At 36.7% G+C, this 18,804-nt stretch overlaps 1 protein-coding gene across 14 annotated transcripts in view; it reads right to left on the minus strand.

Annotated features, from left to right (window-relative positions):
• Positions 1-58: 58 nt before the first annotated feature.
• LOC129242974 (JNK-interacting protein 3) overlaps positions 59-18,804 on the minus strand; it is a 45,737-nt gene continuing 26,991 nt past the window's right edge. For 3 of the 14 annotated variants that reach the window (XM_054879957.1, XM_054879954.1, XM_054879953.1), the window contains 15 exons: positions 15,041-15,277; positions 14,809-14,964; positions 14,596-14,753; positions 14,234-14,475; positions 13,838-13,942; positions 13,232-13,267; positions 12,727-12,744; positions 9,679-9,736; positions 9,430-9,608; positions 9,131-9,356; positions 7,642-8,405; positions 6,687-7,569; positions 6,130-6,347; positions 5,874-6,068; positions 59-828 (listed from right to left, as the gene is read on the minus strand). In XM_054879957.1, coding sequence (XP_054735932.1) covers positions 725-828; positions 5,874-6,068; positions 6,130-6,347; positions 6,687-7,569; positions 7,642-8,405; positions 9,131-9,356; positions 9,430-9,608; positions 9,679-9,736; positions 12,727-12,744; positions 13,232-13,267; positions 13,838-13,942; positions 14,234-14,475; positions 14,596-14,753; positions 14,809-14,964; positions 15,041-15,277 — 3,579 coding nt within the window. In that variant the 3' untranslated portion in view covers positions 59-724. Of the gene's footprint in view, positions 829-4,967; positions 5,207-5,456; positions 5,528-5,873; positions 6,069-6,129; positions 6,348-6,686; positions 7,570-7,641; positions 8,406-9,130; positions 9,357-9,429; positions 9,609-9,678; positions 9,737-12,726; positions 12,745-13,231; positions 13,268-13,837; positions 13,943-14,233; positions 14,476-14,595; positions 14,754-14,808; positions 14,965-15,040; positions 15,278-18,804 lie in introns of those variants that run through there. The other 11 variants (XM_054879964.1, XM_054879959.1, XM_054879960.1 and 8 more) reach the window with 9 other exon arrangements.

An 18,804-nucleotide genomic window follows, 5' to 3' on the forward strand; every position in this document is an offset into this window, starting at 1 on the left:
TCCACAATATGCAAGTAAATTAAATTTTTTTTTTTCAATTTCAATAAATAACTATTGATTTAGAAGTTCTGAACACGTTGCCACTATAAATTTTATTTATTTTTTATTTTTGTTTTTAGCAGAAAAACATTAATACATAATATATTTATACGGATAGGACTAAACTATTCATTTTTATTTGATTAATATATATCTTTCTACTGCGGTATTTTATGTCATATTTGGTTGAGGTTTTAATGTGCCTACGTACTAATTATGTAATTAATAAAACGTTTAAACGTCTTTTTGGTTAGTTTTTTTGTTTTTTGTTTTTAAAATATTGTTTACTCGACCGGTTTGAGTTTTATCACTGCACGTAAAGCTTAAGCTACAATTACACATTCCTCCTTATTCTTTACAAACTGAAAGCATTGTCTCCGAAAAGTGCGCACATTTCCTTTAAGTTAATACAAAGTGCGAAGCTAAAATGCTAATTGTGGCAAAGCTAAATACAAACCACATTTTGAATACAATCTCCAAAGTAACTGCGTTCATAAATCGTTTTTATTCTCATCCTCATTATTTCTACTATGCTTTAATTCTTTAACTGGGATTATCATTTGCGTACATTTAGTTAGAAACTAATTGCTATTTATCCTGCCTCCGATTGCTTGCAACCATCTAAATAAAAAATCTAACAAAGTACCCATTAGCTACTCTTCGTAAGAGTGTACGACCTTAAAAACTAGCGTTGACTAACATGCCACACAATTAAATAACTCTTGTCGCCGCGATTCTCAATCGTTTGATTTGCCTCCAGTTGAATACTGTTCTCCATGTCATTATCATCTGTAAGTTGTAAACAATTAATTAGTATTCATAATAAGTCATAGCCTGCGGAGAGATGTTGAACACTGAGGTGTTATTTGTTGGAATAAGTTTAGTAAAGGTTATAAAGTTAAGCAGCGTTTACAAAATACTAAAAAGCAGATGTGCTCCAAAGCTTTTCTGAAACAAGTAACACGGCAGGTACACCTGAGAACATAGTGTATGGAGTGATACATAGTGTAGAAGTGTTGTTTAAGAATACACACTAGAGGATGGTTTAACAGAAGTAGTCGAATGTGCGCACCCGAAAGATAGAGAAGAAGCATAAAAGCGTTAAATATTTTAATAAGTTAGTGCGAACCAATGAATTAAACCAAACTTTATAAAAACGAAAAAAAAAATATCACCAAGCGAATTAAGGGGTTTGGGGTAGTCAGAATTTTCAAATTGGATTTTTTTGTTTGCTTTTTCTTAAAGTATAATATCTTAAACATATTGTGCAATATTTGAAGTGAATCCGACAAATACTTTTCGAGTTATTCAACAATTAACAAAGGGCGCTCCGGAGCGTACGAGAGCAAGTAGCTAGTTTTAAATGCGTTTTTCTCAAATCCATATTTTTCGAACTGAAAACATAAAAAAACCTAAAAAAAGAGATATCACATTACACTTGAAACACTCCCTTTCATTTCCTACTTTTCCTATCATCGTCCTATTCTCAACAGAGAAATGGTTTATTACCATGCACACAGGAAGAAGGCATCTGCAAATACAAATATGTAAATTTATATACATTTGCGCATATACATACATATATATGCTCACTCAAGTAGGAGAGAGAGCCAGATGTCGAACGTTGCCGAACGCGGGGGCCGATTGTGCCTCTTTGTCGTTCGTTCCGCACTCTCGCTTGCAGTTCAAGCAAGGTGACGACGCATGAGCAAGATAACGACGCATTTTTTGGCTACATCGAATTATAAGACGTTATCACGTCAAAACTCGTGCCTGATAGAAGGATTCTTATTTTTTTCAATAATTTCGATTTTTTTTTTTAAATCAATTGTCGGTTTTTTTCTCGAAAATCTGAAAAATAATTATTTCCTGAGGCCGTCATATTGTTAATTTCGAAAAAATAAAAAAAAATCAGGCACAAGATTATCTATTAATAAAACTAATTTCTCTTGTCCGATTGATTTTAGATGAATCGCCAACGACCGCAAGGGACTTTTGGAGAAACGGGCTCCACACAAACAACGATAACTTTTACAATTATCAATTTTTTTGGAAATTTTTTTCTAAAGTCAAGTCGAAACATAATGTTTTTATTTTGCAAAATCAAGCAATCGACTAGCAAAACATAATTTTTTCGGGCCTCTGACTACCCCTAACCCTTTAATACGAATGGAATTTTCTTGTTTTATGCACAGCCCGTTTTTACATATTCAAGTTTTACTGAAGACTACTGCTGGCGATAACCCTCTAAAGACTGCCGGTTCTACAGCAACGGAGTGGCCCCAGCGGCAGCAGGCAGTAGTGTTTTACATTGTTAAAATAACAACAAATGCAGAAACATAGGTGTCAATTCAGAACAAAAAATCGATTATATATACAGAAAATTAATATTAAAAAATAAAATAAAATAAAAAATCATTTGGCACGTTGAATCGTCGAAATCGTAAACAATAATTGATGCATTGCGATACTGGCATTTGCTTCATAAAAAACAGCAAATAATTAGGTCGAAATGATTATAAAGCAGATTGTTAATAGTTAGGAATGAATCTAAAGGCGAGAATAAATCGCCTTAACTTTGCTTGTAAAAAAAAAATAATAATAATTTGTATAAAACCATTAAACTGTTTGATTTCGAAAACTAATTTCGGCCGCCTACTAATGTACAATACGATGATATCATATCAATTTAGGGAATTTTTATTCACTAATAATTAAATATCTCGTTTTTATGAATTTAAAAAATTACCACGGCGTCACACCTTTTATACGTCACCATATCCTCTAAATACACCCAACTCTCTGTTTACGTGGACCTTTTTTACATGATTGTCTAACACATTTTTTACACGTAATTCTCGTTCTTGCGCGAGTCTCAAAACATTTTTTTTCTAAACAAAAACATAGTTCCTAAAAGAATGCCTTATTTTTTTCAAAACGCCAGGGTATTACACGACAGTCGGTTCTACGTAACCTGAACGACCCGGATTTATATATGTGTGTATGTTTTTATGTTGTCTTGGAAGTATATCAATTTTAGCGGATTTTTTTTTTTTTTTTTTTTCGTGCAGTTGCAGTTTCTTGAGCTTGTATGTATATGTAGTTGTTTGATTTCATTGTACCCGATAGGTCTACGCGAGCCATTGTGTGAAATGCCTTATTAAGTAAACATTTTTCGTTTCAGATTAAGTAAAGATAAATACGTACATGCATATGTTCCTTCCAAAACGATGCAATAAGAATATTTTAGACATAACCAAGACCGACTATACATTAATTCATTTGTACAAGGTGGCGCAAAATTAATCATCCAATTTTGTTTTTGAATCATTTTTTTCTGAATAAAAAAAAAAACTATTTTGAGTGATGGAAATCTTTATTTGACCTTTATGCGCCGTATTTCTTGTCTGTTTGTATTTGCAGCTATCCAGTTCACAAGTGTCAAATATGACTGACGTACAACGTCATTTGGAAAAATTATAAGTTTTCCGGTAGGGTAATTAATTTTGCTTTCCCTTGTATAAACAACTTGAGAAATCAAAAAACAATAGCCAATAACAGAATTTGTTACAGACAACAGAAGCCGTTAATAATTTGAGTTAAACCCGACAGATGGGCTGGACATATCTGACATATCTATCGGGTCGTTCCGGTAACTGTAGTGAGAACGTTCTTTTGCATGGTTTTTTTGGAAAATATAAGTCTGGTGAAAAATGAATCCAAAATTTTTGCGCAAATGGTTTAACGATATTTAGCTCCTGGGCGATCCTACGACTACTAACTTCGATTATTTTATCGACATTTTGACATTTTCGACATTTTTCTACCATCAAATATGCCTGAACGGAATAGAAATTGCACGTAATAAGCTGTTACAGTATCGGCACAATGAACACCATTCACAATTTCAGTGGCCTGTTTTGCATTTTCGCCTTTATCAAAGAAAAACTGCAAAATGTACCGAATTTTATCTTTGTTGACTTCCATTGTTTGCACCCTGTACTTGCAACTGAATGGAACAAACAAAAATCAGCAAAATAGTTTCTTTAGTGAGAAATGTCACCTTGACAATGAGCATAAATTTCAAATTGTTTCATCGATACTTTACGATATATCGACCACTCCAGCCGTCTACCGAGAAAATAATGGATTTCTTTTTCCCCAAACCAATATTCAGAGTTCTTTCATCTTAAACGATTTTTTTTAAGCTGTGGAGCATATCTCCAAATTTACGATACCATTTAAAAAAAAAGAGTTGGGTTATTGTAATATTTGCGCCAAGTTTCGTTAATACAACTTTTGACTTCGACCTCCGGGTATATGTATTTCTACCATGCTCTCATTAAAAGTAATCTGCCGTTCAGAGGCGGCGTGCTTTTCCCTCTTTTAATCCTTTTTGTAATCATACCTATCAATCGCCACGAGTATACAAAATTAGGTAGAGTTTGATGAAAGAGTTTCATACATACATACATCTTTTCATTTACTGGCAGTAAGGCCATGTCACACCCATCTCCAAAGTTCTAAATATGCATATTTATTGTTTTATTTCTCACAAACTAAGTAGGTACTTAAAGTGTTATTGAACAAAAGTGCAAAATCAAACTGGGGTGTTAATAAAAACTACTGCACCAAAATAATTAGTTAATTGGAAAACAGGAGCAAAGTCAAAAGTGTAAGTGGGAGGATCGTTGGATTTGTAATATTTGAATAGTGTAATCCTATGCACCACTCGTGTACAAACTTATTTCTTTTGCGGTACAATTAAGCAATAGGCACCAAAAAGAAACAAACCAAAAAACAACTAAAATAAACAGAAAATAAGAACTGGGACAGTAAGTAGTACTAAAATACAATTTGAAGCAAATAAATACGAAAAAAAAACATAAAAGGAATACAACAAACTGCTTTTAAAAAAATGTGAAAACCTTATTTTTGTATTAAATCAGGTCACTGCCGTTGCATTAAGAAAATTTGCAGCGCTGTGCAGGTGAATTAAGGTTAATATGGGCTAAGGCACGACTTTTCACTGATCACAACATTGACAGCTTAGCTTAGTAGTACGAACTACCAACGATAGTGTGTACATCTTCTATGGGGCCGCGTTGTGATAATACATTTGTTCGAAGTTATATCCACATCACTCAATCACTACAAATTATACGTACTATAAGAATTTTGAAAAACAAAAAAGATATAAAGGAAAAAATATGTAATACGGAGAATATGATTTCATTTCAAAATGGTTTAACAATGAATTAGATGTGTTAAAAAGCATTTTGTTAAAATTTTAGCTACCATATTTGCTTTAAGTTATATGCAATTAATTTCAAATAAATTTATTGAGTACAACATAAAGCAATAAATAAATATTTTTAGAAAACAACCAAATCAAAATAAAACTTTTAAAGAAAGGCTTACGTATCAACTTTCCAAACTATCAAATGCGCCTCATTATCACCAGGATCGGTAATGGATTTTTCTGGCCCTGCAGACAACAATAAGGTGAATTCAGTGTGGTAGTAATATTTAGGCTTTTGTGATTACTCACTCATAATTTCTATGTATACAGTTTAAATTATAATAACGGTAATAAATATATATGGGAGAGAAAAAAATGTATTCGCATAAGAAGAGTGAGGAAAATTAAAGATTCATTCCAAGAGTCAGATGTATAGTCATAAGTGAGAGAGCGCGCACACTACAACTAGCAGAAGCGATATTTGCTGCTTTCGGAAAACAAACTACACGCTCTACACTTTTGTACTTGCTGTTGTAATACATATAGGTAGAACAGTCTAATTGAAGCGTACGCCAAGGAACAGCTTACTTACTGATGCGGAAATCGATGTAGCCTTCGCCACCACACATGACTAGCATATCCGGCCGTTTGTTGGTGAATTGCAGTTGGCCGCCATTTTGTGACTGCATTGGCACGGATACAAAGAACTTCACCGCATCACGATGGCCGTGGAAGGATAGTTGGGCATTTGCCATACAACATAACGGTATTTGAGTGTTGGGGTCAGCTGCAAAAGAGATGTGAAATAATTTCTATGCATACAATTTTTCTTCACAAGTTTCACTCACATGATTTGCCTTGACTCTCTGACAATGGCACCGAAATAATGACACCGTTGCTGGTACCAATCCACAAGCGATTACATGACACCATCAATGCGGTAATGCGTACAAAAGAGAATCCTAATTTTCCAGTGCCCAACATCTTTGAAACGTATGGCTCGATGTCCACGTCTTGTTTATGCTCAAAAGTGTACGAATTGTACAGCCGCAAGGTGGAGTCCAAACTGAGCATTCATACAAAATAAAGACATCATTAAAGTTTTCAATTAAATATCGCATATCACTTTCAATTTCAAAAATATTAATATGTCCATATCGCTCCTTCGCTGGGAGAGTATCAAAGCATATTAATGAGATTTTTCTAAATAAGTATTCAGAAATCACCGCAAATTCGTATAAAAAATTCGTAGCAGTTTCTGTTAACAGTGCCTCATTAGAATAAAATGAATGAATGTTTCTATTTTCACATAGACAGCAATAGCAAATTGCAAACTTTAAAGTCGGTTTCCACGATACTCAGGTTCTTCCAGCAAATGCACGACAAGTGTGTATATGAAACTTACCGTATGGAGACCCAGACACCAGATCCGGTAGCAGCCATTTGTCGCACTTGACTCTCCTTACGCGGATGCGCTTCCAGCGAGTGGACTATGCTCAGTGAGATCGGATCAACAATATAAATCTTGTTGCGGTGAGCGGCCCAAATGCGTTCGCCGGCCACACAGAGGCAACGTATCGAATGATTACGATCACCCAGCGTTACCAGGTGATAACTATTCAGATCCCATTGACCGTCTGTTTGACGGCGAAACACTGCCAGTTGAGCATTGGCTAGGGCTACAACAACGCGCGATTCCACTTGCACTATCGCTAGAACCGCATCGGGCAGGAGAACCTTGTGTAAGCACTCATGCCAGCGACCTACAGCACTATGCACGTACAGCCAACCTTCCTGATCGCCCATCCACATAGTCGGCCCCACAGAACTCATTGGAGGCTCTTGACGATTTTTCGTGCCTAGAATAGGGTTGATGGGCTTCGAGAAAGACGGTTGAAAGTTATTGTTGTTGATGTTCGCCTTGGTACTGATCACACTCCCGTCGTCCTGCAAACGCTGCGGTGCACCTGGCAGCGCCTGTCGTACCTTAATCTCTTGTATATTGCCCAATGGCTCGCTAGACACATTCTTCGAGCCACCTGCTGTTTTTTCAACAGCCTCCTTTGCATTCTCTTCCACAGCAGCGGTTTCAATAGCTATCACTTCTTGAGCCTGCTCATCCGTTTTAGCATTATTGCTGGTATTACTGTTTTTATCAGCCTTCGGACGCACGCGCACGAAGTCAACCTTGCCGAAAGATTCAGTACCTTCACCCGGGCGCTCTAACATTTCACCGGCCTTTACCACTTCAGAGTTCTCTAGCAAAGCGTAGTCTTTTTCCACGGCACCTACAGATGTAAATTTAAGTCAATTGAATTTTTTTTTTTTTAATTTTTTAAGCCATTTATATTTGTGCTCACCTTGAACAGAAGCAATACAAAGCATGTGTGACGCACAGATGGGAAAAGCATCTAACACAGTCGCCGACTGGTTGGCATCCACCACTGTTACTGTGCTTGCCGCATGTGTACTTGTGCAGATCCAAACGTATGACGACAACTGAGTTTCCGGCTCTAAGTTGGCCAAACTCGCACGATTTATCTGCCGATCAAGCGCTTCAGCTGAATGCTCCGCCGTCGGACTGGTAATCTCGGCGATTTTAGCCGTGGAACGGGGTGCATACGGTGAAGTTGCCGGTATAACCGAGTGACCATCTTTGGTGAAACCGCCGTTTAAATTCACACCTGCAGCACAGAACACTTTCATGTGCGGTGACGCCTCCGCCAATGGATTACAATAGACGGGCACGGGTACACCACCTGAATGGCGATTTTGTTGTTCTTGATTCGTCTTATTTATGGGCAAACTCCAACCATAAGCCTGCAAGCGGCCATCCTCCTTCTGGACATGAGCACGCAACTGTCGATATTGTTCACGCCGCCGGGCGCTGGCACGTTCAGATGTACCCTCCTCAGAGTAGTCTTTCGCCATGATTAAGGCATTTGCCAGACCCGCACTCGCGGGGTGTGGTGGCGGATTTGCATTGTCTCGAGCGCCAGTTAAGGCAAGGCGATTGTCGCTATTTCGACTGGGGGATCCGTGGCTGTGTACTGGACTGGAGTAACGAAACATAGGCCCTCCTCCTTGTCCGTCAGCGCCGCGTTCCTGTGGACGATTGGAGGGTCTGTAAATAAGTGAAACAAATAAAATCAAAAACAAAAAAAAACATTTTTTAATCAAACAAGTTTACTCCTGAATGATAGAATATTAGTTTGGGGAGAAATAAATCCATATTTTTGCGTAAAATTTTTGCGCAAATGGTTTAAAACAAAAAAAAAAAACATTTTTTTGTTCAAATAAGTTTACTTCTGAGAGATAGAATATTGTGGAAAAATAAATTCATTTTTTTGCCTAAAATTTTTGCGCAAATGGTTTACAACTTTTTTATGATCGATATTTAGCTCCTGGGCGATGCTACGACTACTAACATGCAGCTAAACTTCGACTATTTCTGTGATTTTATCGGCATTTTCGACATCATCGATATTTTCTTCAACATCAAAAATGCCTGCACGAAATCAGCGAAACAAAATTTGTACATTACAGTATCGGCACCATAAACATCATTCACAATTTTAGCGGCCTAACTTACATCTTCGCCTTTATAGCAAAGAAAAAGTGTTAAATGTACCGAATTTTCTCTTTGTTGACTTCCATTTTTAACACCGTGTAACTCACAACGGAACAAACAAAAACAGCAAAAAAATTGTTTAATGTGAAATGTTACCTTGACAACGGGCATAAACTTTAAATTTTTAATCGATACTTTATGAGATATCGACCACTCAGCCATCTACCAAGAAAATAATGGATTTCTTTTTCCCCCAACCTAAAATTTTCTATACATACGTAAATAAGCTGCTAAAATATTTCCAAATGCTTTGCTTCGACTTTTTATCCAAATTGTCGACGGTGCGTGAGGCGCGTAAAATCTCGGTTAAACGTACAGCTTCTTGCAACTCCATCAGACGCTCTTTGTATTGATTGCGCTCCATTAAAACCATTGCCATTTCCACGCGTGTAAAACGTTTGCGCTGAGCCAATGGCACATCATTCTCGTCCTGTTCGCTGTCATCTAAAATCGAGTACAAAACCAAAGCAATTAGACTAAGTTTTATCAAAAGAAGCACTGCCTTATGGGCACTCACTCTGTTGCTTGACTTGTTCCTTTGTCTTTTTCAGCTCCTCCTCCAGCTCGCTCACCTTTTGACGCAACTTGTTACGCGATTGCTGCATTGCATTTAATTCTTCACGCAATATTTCAATCTCGCCAGTAAGCTCGTCCACTTTGGCAATCAAATCATCCTTAACGATGTTCAAAGCATTTCTGTAAATATTAGGAATTTTTTTTTTAGAAAAGTGAAAGTGAAAATAATGGGTGTTGTTGCTATACATACTTCGTTGCCAAAAGTTCATTATTTTCCATGATGAGATTCTCCACCTCCTTGCCCATGCCTGAAACAAGTTTGGAAGCAATTGAAGACATTTTTGACAAACAATTTTTTTATTCACAGAAATGCGACTCTCTTGAATTTATTTATAGCTACTTTATGAATTAAATAGACAAATGAAAACAAATCACAGAATATCTACTGTTAGTAAAAATGTAAGGTAAGTGTAAGGAAACATGCCACTAACAACAATTTATGTAGTACAAAGAAGAGTAGGTTTGATTATAGATAAAAGTGATTACGAGCGCAATGGAAGGGTTTTTAAAATGTGTTTTTTATAATGTTGGCTGTTTATACATATACTCATACATATGCGTGCACAAATGTATATACACATCTTCAACAAAGACGCCACCCAAATTTAATTCTGCAGAAAATATGATTTGCTTATTTTTTATTTAAGCTGCAATTAGTGGTGATGTACCTTAGCTATAACCGTAAGCCTAACAATCAGCTGTTCTGATCAAACACATGGGCATCACTGTAAAGGATTATAGGTGCCGCAGCATAACGCCATAACCATAACCGTAACTGTATGTATCTTTTAAATTTTGGTTTTCTCCCGTAACCGTAAGCAGGTGCTGAATACTTTATATTTATTTCGATATTTGGGATAAAAAGTTTAGTATTGATGAACGACGAAAAATGAATTAACTTTGTGGAAAATTATATGAATTTTTAAGACAAAATGCAAATGTTGTCATTAGTTCTACTTAAGGAACAGCTGTGTATGGTTGTGGCATGACTAATCGACAAACGCTGTAATATTGCGGCTATGGCGTTATAGTTAGGGGGCCACTATGTGCAATAAAACGTTTTAAGTTTTATCTGAATGTGTCTGAATAACCAATGATACATGTCTAGTGAGCAAATTCTTTTCAAGATCAGCACAATATTGCAAATTTCATTGGTTCATAACCTCCAAAGCCCCACTTAGAGTGAAGAGTGAAAATTTGTATGAAGCAGTGAATTATCTAATATTGAAACAATTAATATAATTTTGAATTACCCTGAAAACTAGGTGCCCAAACTGGCAGACATTTGATTTCACTCCTATTAGAGGTCGTGTATTCGAAATTTCATTGGTGCTATGCCCATATAGGCAGTTTAGAGGGGGATTCTGTCGCCGTGCTTTTTCTCCCTAGGGTCGTTCTGATTTTAAGGATAACTATGTAAGGCGGGTCAGTTTTTGCAGAATTTGAGCAAAGCCTGATCATAAATACAATTTTTCGAAATGCAAGGTGAAGTCCAATATAAACAAGACTGGTGTCATAAAAATGTTTTTGATGGCGCCATCTTTTTAATGAGATAGTGCGTTGGAAGTTACATTCCTAGCTGACTTCCAGTGAAAGCTTGGTGACATTCGGTTCAGTGGAAGCGAAGTTATTGCGTCTAAAGTGTCAGTATGTTTGTGTCATCGAACAAAGAGTTAATATAAAATTTTGTTTTAAAGTCGGCAAAAGTTTTACCGAAACATTTCAGTTGATGAAAAAAGTTTATGGCAATGATTGTCTATGTCATGCCAGAGTTCATGAGTGGTTAACACGTTTCAGAGATGGTTGTAAAGACATAAATGATAATGAGCATACGGGCCGCCCTAAATCAGTAATCACCGAAAACTCCATCGAAATTGTTCGTAAATTTATCAAAAATTAACCAAAATCATCGTTGAAATTCCGGGAATCGGAGTTGAATATCTCCAAACCATCGATTGAGAAAAGCTTTGAAGTCAAATTCTCTTTATACCGGTTCACCTCTTAAGTCCACACAAGAAGGTAAAAATAAAATTTGAAATTGGGAATAGTGTGTTATGTTTATTTCAAAATCACGGTCAGACTTTTAATTTTTGTATATGTATGCATACGAGGGTCGTTCAAAAAGTCCGTGCAAAGTCAGAGAGGTGTCACTACTGGCGCGTATCGAGGTTATATTTAGTTGGTTATCATCTCTTGGAAGAATACACACCAAGTTTCAGCCAAATCGCTATATTTCTTTGTGTTTGTCATGCGTTTGAATCGAGGAAGTCGAGTGATTTTCAAAAAATGCGCGACTAAGAATTTCGTTAGGTGATTCAACTGCCAGATCACACCTCGGCAGTAGTTGTCGCAAAGTTAATGGTAATTTCACACCCCCAGACTCGGATCGCTTGGCTCCCTCGAACTTCTATTTGCCCCCCAATTTGAAGAAATGGCTGTCGGGAAAAATATTTGATTTAAACTAGGAGGTTATTGCAGAAATGAGTAGCTAATTTTCAGACTTCAGCAAATCCTCTTAACAAACTAAAACAGCGTTGAAAGAAGTAAACAAACCTAAAAGGAGACTATGTCAAAAAATACCCTAAAAGGTTTACCCCAAACAATTAAGTACATAGTTTTTATTTTTGCACGGACTTCGCAAACAACCCTCGAAGATAGAGTGAATTTACATTTTTCAAACGCCACAACAGCAATATATTATATCATTTGGAAGATGTGTGGTTGAATGTATATGTAAATCTATACATTTATAATAAAAAACTGCATAAAAATAAAAGAAATATGTGTGATACAAAATGAGACACCCTATGCTCCAATAAGAGTTAAAGGAAAAAATAAATAATATGTATGCTAAAATCTATATATGTATAATATATTATAAATTCACATACATAAACACATACATATAATAGCTACGGTTGCGTTTTAGTAAAGCAAATTTAATTACTGGATACAAATTAGCTTTGAATGTCCCAAAAAATACAGTAAGAATTGTTGAAAAAAATATTTTTTATTTTTCAAATGAGCACCATTTCTCAATTTTCGCTACATTTGAGTTTTAAAATCAAAATATGGTTAATTACAAAAACAAAATACCATTGAAGTCGTGTTTGTTAACGAACATAAATTGTGGAAAAGAAACAAAGAAAAAATCAAATTTACCAATGAGGAAACGTCTACAGCAAAGTGTTCTACTTTAACGGTGAATATACTAAACAGACAATATGCCGTAACTTACCAAAATAGTTGTCGTTAGCTTTACGAACAATATGAATCACAAATCAAACGATTTTCGTACGCCAGTTCGTTTTCATAATCAACGATATGCGAGTATCCGTGAAACACCCGTATTATCAATTCAGAAATTCCAAAAATGTTATGCGATTTTTGCATATTTTTGTTTTTGCATGCGTGTATGTGTTCGTTCGTTCGTTTGTTGTTTTTCGTTTTTCGTGTTTTTTTTTTGTTTGTTTATTTTTTAATTCACAAGTTTCGAGTGTTGAGAAAGGAACAGGACAAAAAAGATGATGAATTCGGTTATAGTACATTGTTCTTATTGTTGTTGTATTAAAAATATTGTACATAATTGTTTTAGCATCCAACCAATGGACTAGATGAGTAGCCAATTCAGTTGTTCAGTGTTATACGATTTTCGACTTAGGCGATTACAGTTATTATTTGGTGTTTAATATATTTACATGTGACACTAATAAATCCATAGAAATATGAATCTTGATACCTACCGGAAGAAGCATATTCTCCAGGATGCACCCAGCTTCCTGTTTGCGGCGTTGAAAGAAAGAGTACAGCCAAATATTAATTAAGCCAAGTCGGAACATCACAGCATAGCAAACGGTAATTTGTGATGAGAGAGTTTCACAGCAAAGCAAAAGAGTTTTCGTTGTGTTATTATTTAACATAACAGTATAAATTCAAGTGCGTGCATGTTTGGGGGCGTATAGACAAGCAGGTCGGGAACATTTCAATATATTGCAATTTCAAGCAGCACGTGGACGCATAATAAGAAAAAATAAATAAAAAGTAGGCATTTAAAGATTTTTATATACATACATAGTTTATATATGAATGCAAGTGTGTATGTAAGTATGCAATTAGTCATGATTATGGAAAATGTCAGAATACACTTATGTATGTATGTATTAGTTTTATTGCTGAATTAAGCGCTTTGTAAAATCCAAATGAAATCAAATAATGAATGCATTTGATGTATTGTAATTTAGAAATTTCTTGATGACAGCTGCTGATACGGGGTCTTCAACGCATACCAGCAACCATGCGGCACAGTGAAGCGGATGAGTGAAATCATGTTAAAAAGTTAGCCCACATACCTGTAACAACTTCATGCTCTTCACTCTCTTCATTGTCTTGAAATGACAACTCTTGATATAGGGTATTAGCTGAGCGTTGCTCCTTTTTGGTTGTTGAACGCCCAACTGCGCAATCATTTAATCAATTATGTAACATTTTATTGCAGTTATAATTACAGGATATGGAAAAGGTTAATGATTTTTTCGTAATTTTTTTTTTTTTTGTTGTCGTTGTTTTGTTAACACAAATGTGGTTTCATGGGATAAATATTTGTTGGGATGCATATTATGATAATAGTGAAAGGAAGAAGATTAAAGAAATAAATAAAAAAAATTATTAGTACAATTTGTATACAGTTAATGCTCGTACATAAATTCACTTGACAAACTTTACTAATTTCGATACTTTTTACTCACCATTGGATGGTGCATTTGGCACAATGGGACTCGTATCACTTTGTGGTGATGTGGCCTGATTCTGCTGTTGCAGAGTATCTGTCTCAGCTGCACGCTCCACTGTCTGCAGACTATCCAATTCGTTTTGTAACGACGGTGGCCCCGAATCATCTGAGTTGCTGCCTACACTACAGATTGTCTCTGTATCTAACATGACCGAGTTTTCGAGTGACGCAAAGCCATAAGATACTGGACCGGACGACCTACAGAAATGAATTTGTAATTAATTCGAGCGGTTCGTAAACTATGTATGTCAATAAACATTAGGTGGATTAGGTGATGGAAAATGTTAACAATTGAAAAATTAAAACTTCTGGCATTACCGAGCAATCGGATTTAACCTGGCTCTATTCACTTCCAATCGCTCCGAAGCAGAACTCATTTGTGAGTGGGTGGAGCCCATGAGCATTTTGGTGCGTTCCATATAGTCAACGTGATTTTTGAAAAGCTCCGTGTAACGGTCATGCAATTTATTATACTCCTGCAAAATCAAATGTGAAGCTATCTTTATTTTAAATCAAAAGTATGTATTGTACCTTCTTCAATTCGGTTTCGCGCTCTTCCAATCGATTCGCATGTTCCAGACTGTTCTTATGCTTCAATTCAAGCATGCGCACGATGCTCTCCAATGACTCCAAACGACTTGCGAGGTCCTTATTTTCCTGCTCGGCAACATCCTCGGCTTCCAACAACTGAAGATTAACAAGCAACAAAAACAGCGCTTTTTATTGAACATGAAATATCCGGTTGTGACAAGTTCTGGATTACCTTCTGCTCCGATTGTTTGCGTGCACTCTTCTCGCGTTCATACTGTGTGACCAGCTGTTCATTGTCCTCGCGCAGCAACTCCAATTCAACATCTTGCTCCTGGTTAATGCGATACGATGCATCCAGACATTCCAAAACATTCACCAGCAATGGCATAAGATTCTTAACCACATCTTCATCATAACGATTGATCATGCGTTCGAATTCTTGATAGATACTACCAGCTAATTGTTGTACCTAATGGAGGAAGGTTGTCGGTTATTGGTAGTGAGAAATTTATAAAAACTTATGGAAGGAAAAGATCATCAATTTTGTTTTTTGTAAGACCAAAAACCGCTTCAGCGATTTTATAAAATGATATTTCATTTTATTTCTAGGGCAAAGTGATCTTTAATTAAGTTTATGTGTTCAGTAACATCAGGCGATTAAGTTTTGCTGAGATATAAAAGAAATATCTCTCTATTAGACCATAGAAAACGATATATGTAGATATGTTTTGCCACCATTTGGACGTACTTAGCAGAGACTACAATGTTGACTTAATGTCAGCATCGAGCTCGGGCTCCTTCATGGTAAAATGGACGAGGATCTGGCAATCTGTATCGAAGAAAATTAGGGTAGACTCCCCTTTTAGGTATCCCTGAAGAGAAGAGGTATCCCTGAAAAACTTGTTGGACTTATAAGAGAGAGCTACAGTGACGCAAGTTGCTCCGTCCTTCATAAAGGAAAACTGTCGGACCCTTTTCACGTGCTAAGTGGTGTACGACAAGGCTGCATCCTGTCATCAATTGTCTTTCTTCTAGTCATCGAAGACGTGTTGCGAGATGCCTTTAGATTTAGGAGCATCCAATGACAGATTAACAACACATTCCTCAGATACCTGTCAAACGCTGATGACGGCCCGCATACCAGCTATATGCTTCACATATGCAATGGAAGCAGTGATAGTGGGTTCCGAGGTGCATGTGGGATATAGAATTAACAAAGCTAAATCATCTTTCGGCATCCTCGATCCATTGAGGCGAAACAACAGTATCCGTCTTCACACCAAGCTATGCATCTTCAACATGAACGTCAAATCCGTTCTATTATATGGCTGCACCACCTGGAAAGTAACTGGAAAGATCACAAAGCGCCGCTGCCTTCGTCGGATTTTGCGAATTTTCTGGCTCCGGACAATAAGCAACGCCGAGTTGCTTGCGCAAGCTAACCAGGTCGACATTGCATCACAAATAAAAAAAAGGAAATGGCAGTAGATTGGCCACACGCTAAGGAAAAATGACGACAATATCACTAAAAAAGCGCAACGCTGGAATCCACTTCAACAAACCGGTAGAGGAATTGGCAGACCACGTACCACCTGGCGACGCTCAACAGCTGAAATGAAGTCTCTTGGATTATCGTGGGACGAACTAAGATCCATAGCACAAAACCGTGTACGTTGGCAAATAGGAGTGGCGCCCTATGCTCCAGATAGGAGTTGAGGGATCGCTTATATATATTCCCTTTTATGTATGGAAATATGCATCGGTGCTCCAAGCATGGCCTTGAAGTCATAGACTATGTGAGAGCAAAGCCAGTGACGAGCCACGAAGCTGAGCGGACGGTAAACCCGTCCCGGAACAACCGCCAGATGACGCTCTAGGTCAACTGATTTGAGTTTTGTTTTTTTGTTAGGTCGCCACATCTGTAACATTCCTATCAAAATTGATCGCCATTGCCTAACATTTGTAAAAGTTACGCCACATTGAATAAATCTACTCTGTACGTGTCTTCGATTTTTTACAATTTTAAAAATGGATTCGAGTTTACAAAAATGAGTCTGCATTAAATATGGATTCAATGGTACGAAAATCTTAGACATGTTGAAAAACTGTTTGGGTAATGATACTCTAAAGAAAACAGCCGTTTGCGAGTGGCATGAACGCTTCAGAAGCGATCGTGAGTCCATTCAAAATAACGAACGTAGGGCAGGTCGTCGACATCGAAAGCTGATGAAAACATCGATATATTAAAAGAATAGTTGATTAATAACAGCAAATCAACTAACAGTAAGCTGGTAGAGGACTTAAACATTATGGATCCATTCCGGACATTGTAGTTAATGATTTCGGTTTGCGCCGTGTTGCTTCAATGTTGGTTCTAAAGGACCAAACAGGAGCCGCGTTGATATCGCCAAAGATATGATTTCCAAAGCTGAATTCCGAATCCGACCAAACATTCATCCAACACATCATTACTGGAGGCGAGACGTGGGTTTATGAGTACGAGGCGAGTGAATGGAAATGGAAATAAGACCACAAAATTCACGCTATTTCTAGTCCGAAAAGAAAGCGGTGCCCACGGTTTTTATGGATTTCAACGGTGTTAAACCATGAATTTTTGCCAGAAGGTCAGAGAGTTAATAAGGACAGTTAGGCGTTTACGATTTTGCACCATGAAAACGCACCGTCGCACAGTGCCATTATTATCCGTGATTATTTGTGACCGAGAACGAAACTAATACCGTCTAACAGCCATCGAATTCACCTGATATGGCTCCCTGTGATTTTTTTTTTTTCCTGTTTGATCGAGTCAAAAAACCACTATGGGGAAAGTGTTTTTACAACCGAAAGCAAGTAATGGAAAAATAGAAGACGGCTCTGGTGGCTATACCAAAAATAGAGTTCCAGAAATACATATTTCTAGAGCTGTATTGAACGCTGGCATTAGTGCGTTGCAGTTTATGGAGAGTACTTTGAAGGCGATGATATCAATTTTGAAGAATAAACTTGCATTTTGAATTTCTTGAATATATTTCGGAAACTTTGATTAAGGTGGTATATTGAATAGTAATCAGTTTATTTTATAAGTAAATTATTCTATTAAGATGTATTTAGTTGTATTACTAATAATATTTGAACTACGCCTCGGTTCGTTTCTGATAAGTAACTTTTGATGAGTAAGCATTTGTCAGCGCGAAAAACTTGTCTGGACGATTCACCATTGAAAAAGAAATAAATTGCAGAAGCTGGTTTGTTACTGGAGACTAAACTTGGATTGATAATTCTGAACGCTACCATTGAATTCCCATAGTAAAAATTGAACTTCAACATAAATTTGGTATACAATTTTTACAGACAGATAACATTTAATCTCCTACTTTAATTTCTCTTCACAAATATCCAAAAAATCATACCAAAAATACGAAAGCACAAAAAAAAATATTTTTTTTAAATATTAATTTTGTTTGTTTAATTTTAGGGGGTTTTCGCGGTCCCTATAAATTTACTTTTTTTTACAATAAATAATGCCATCCTAATTTGTACATATGGTATGTTAAGGGGTTTCCAATAAGAGGTTTTATTTTGATATTCAAAGAAAAATGCTATTTTTTAATATAAATGATCGGATGTTTAGTTCATTATAAAGAGGAAGGTATGCCGTTAATACCGGAAAATAACATCAGGCAAATGACCACCACGACCACGCTTACAGGACAATATCCTTTTCATGAAATTTTCCATAGCCAAATTACAAAGTGGCTGCCATATGTCCACGATAGCCTCACGAATTCCATCTTTGAGGTCTTGAATCGACCCTGGGCTGTTGGCGTTACAATTGTGATCACCTCTTCGAGAGATAACACGGTCCGGAAACTTTTCCCGTAAAAGATCAATGGTTTCGTTGCTTGTGTGGCACGTACCGCCGATTCCCGAAAAACTGGCCAAAACTCAAAAAATTAAGTAATTGATTCAAAATTTCTTACTCGGGGGTTGTCGGGG

This window comes from Anastrepha obliqua, chromosome 3, assembly GCF_027943255.1.
Source record: "Anastrepha obliqua isolate idAnaObli1 chromosome 3, idAnaObli1_1.0, whole genome shotgun sequence".
Lineage (NCBI taxonomy): Eukaryota > Metazoa > Arthropoda > Insecta > Diptera > Tephritidae > Anastrepha > Anastrepha obliqua.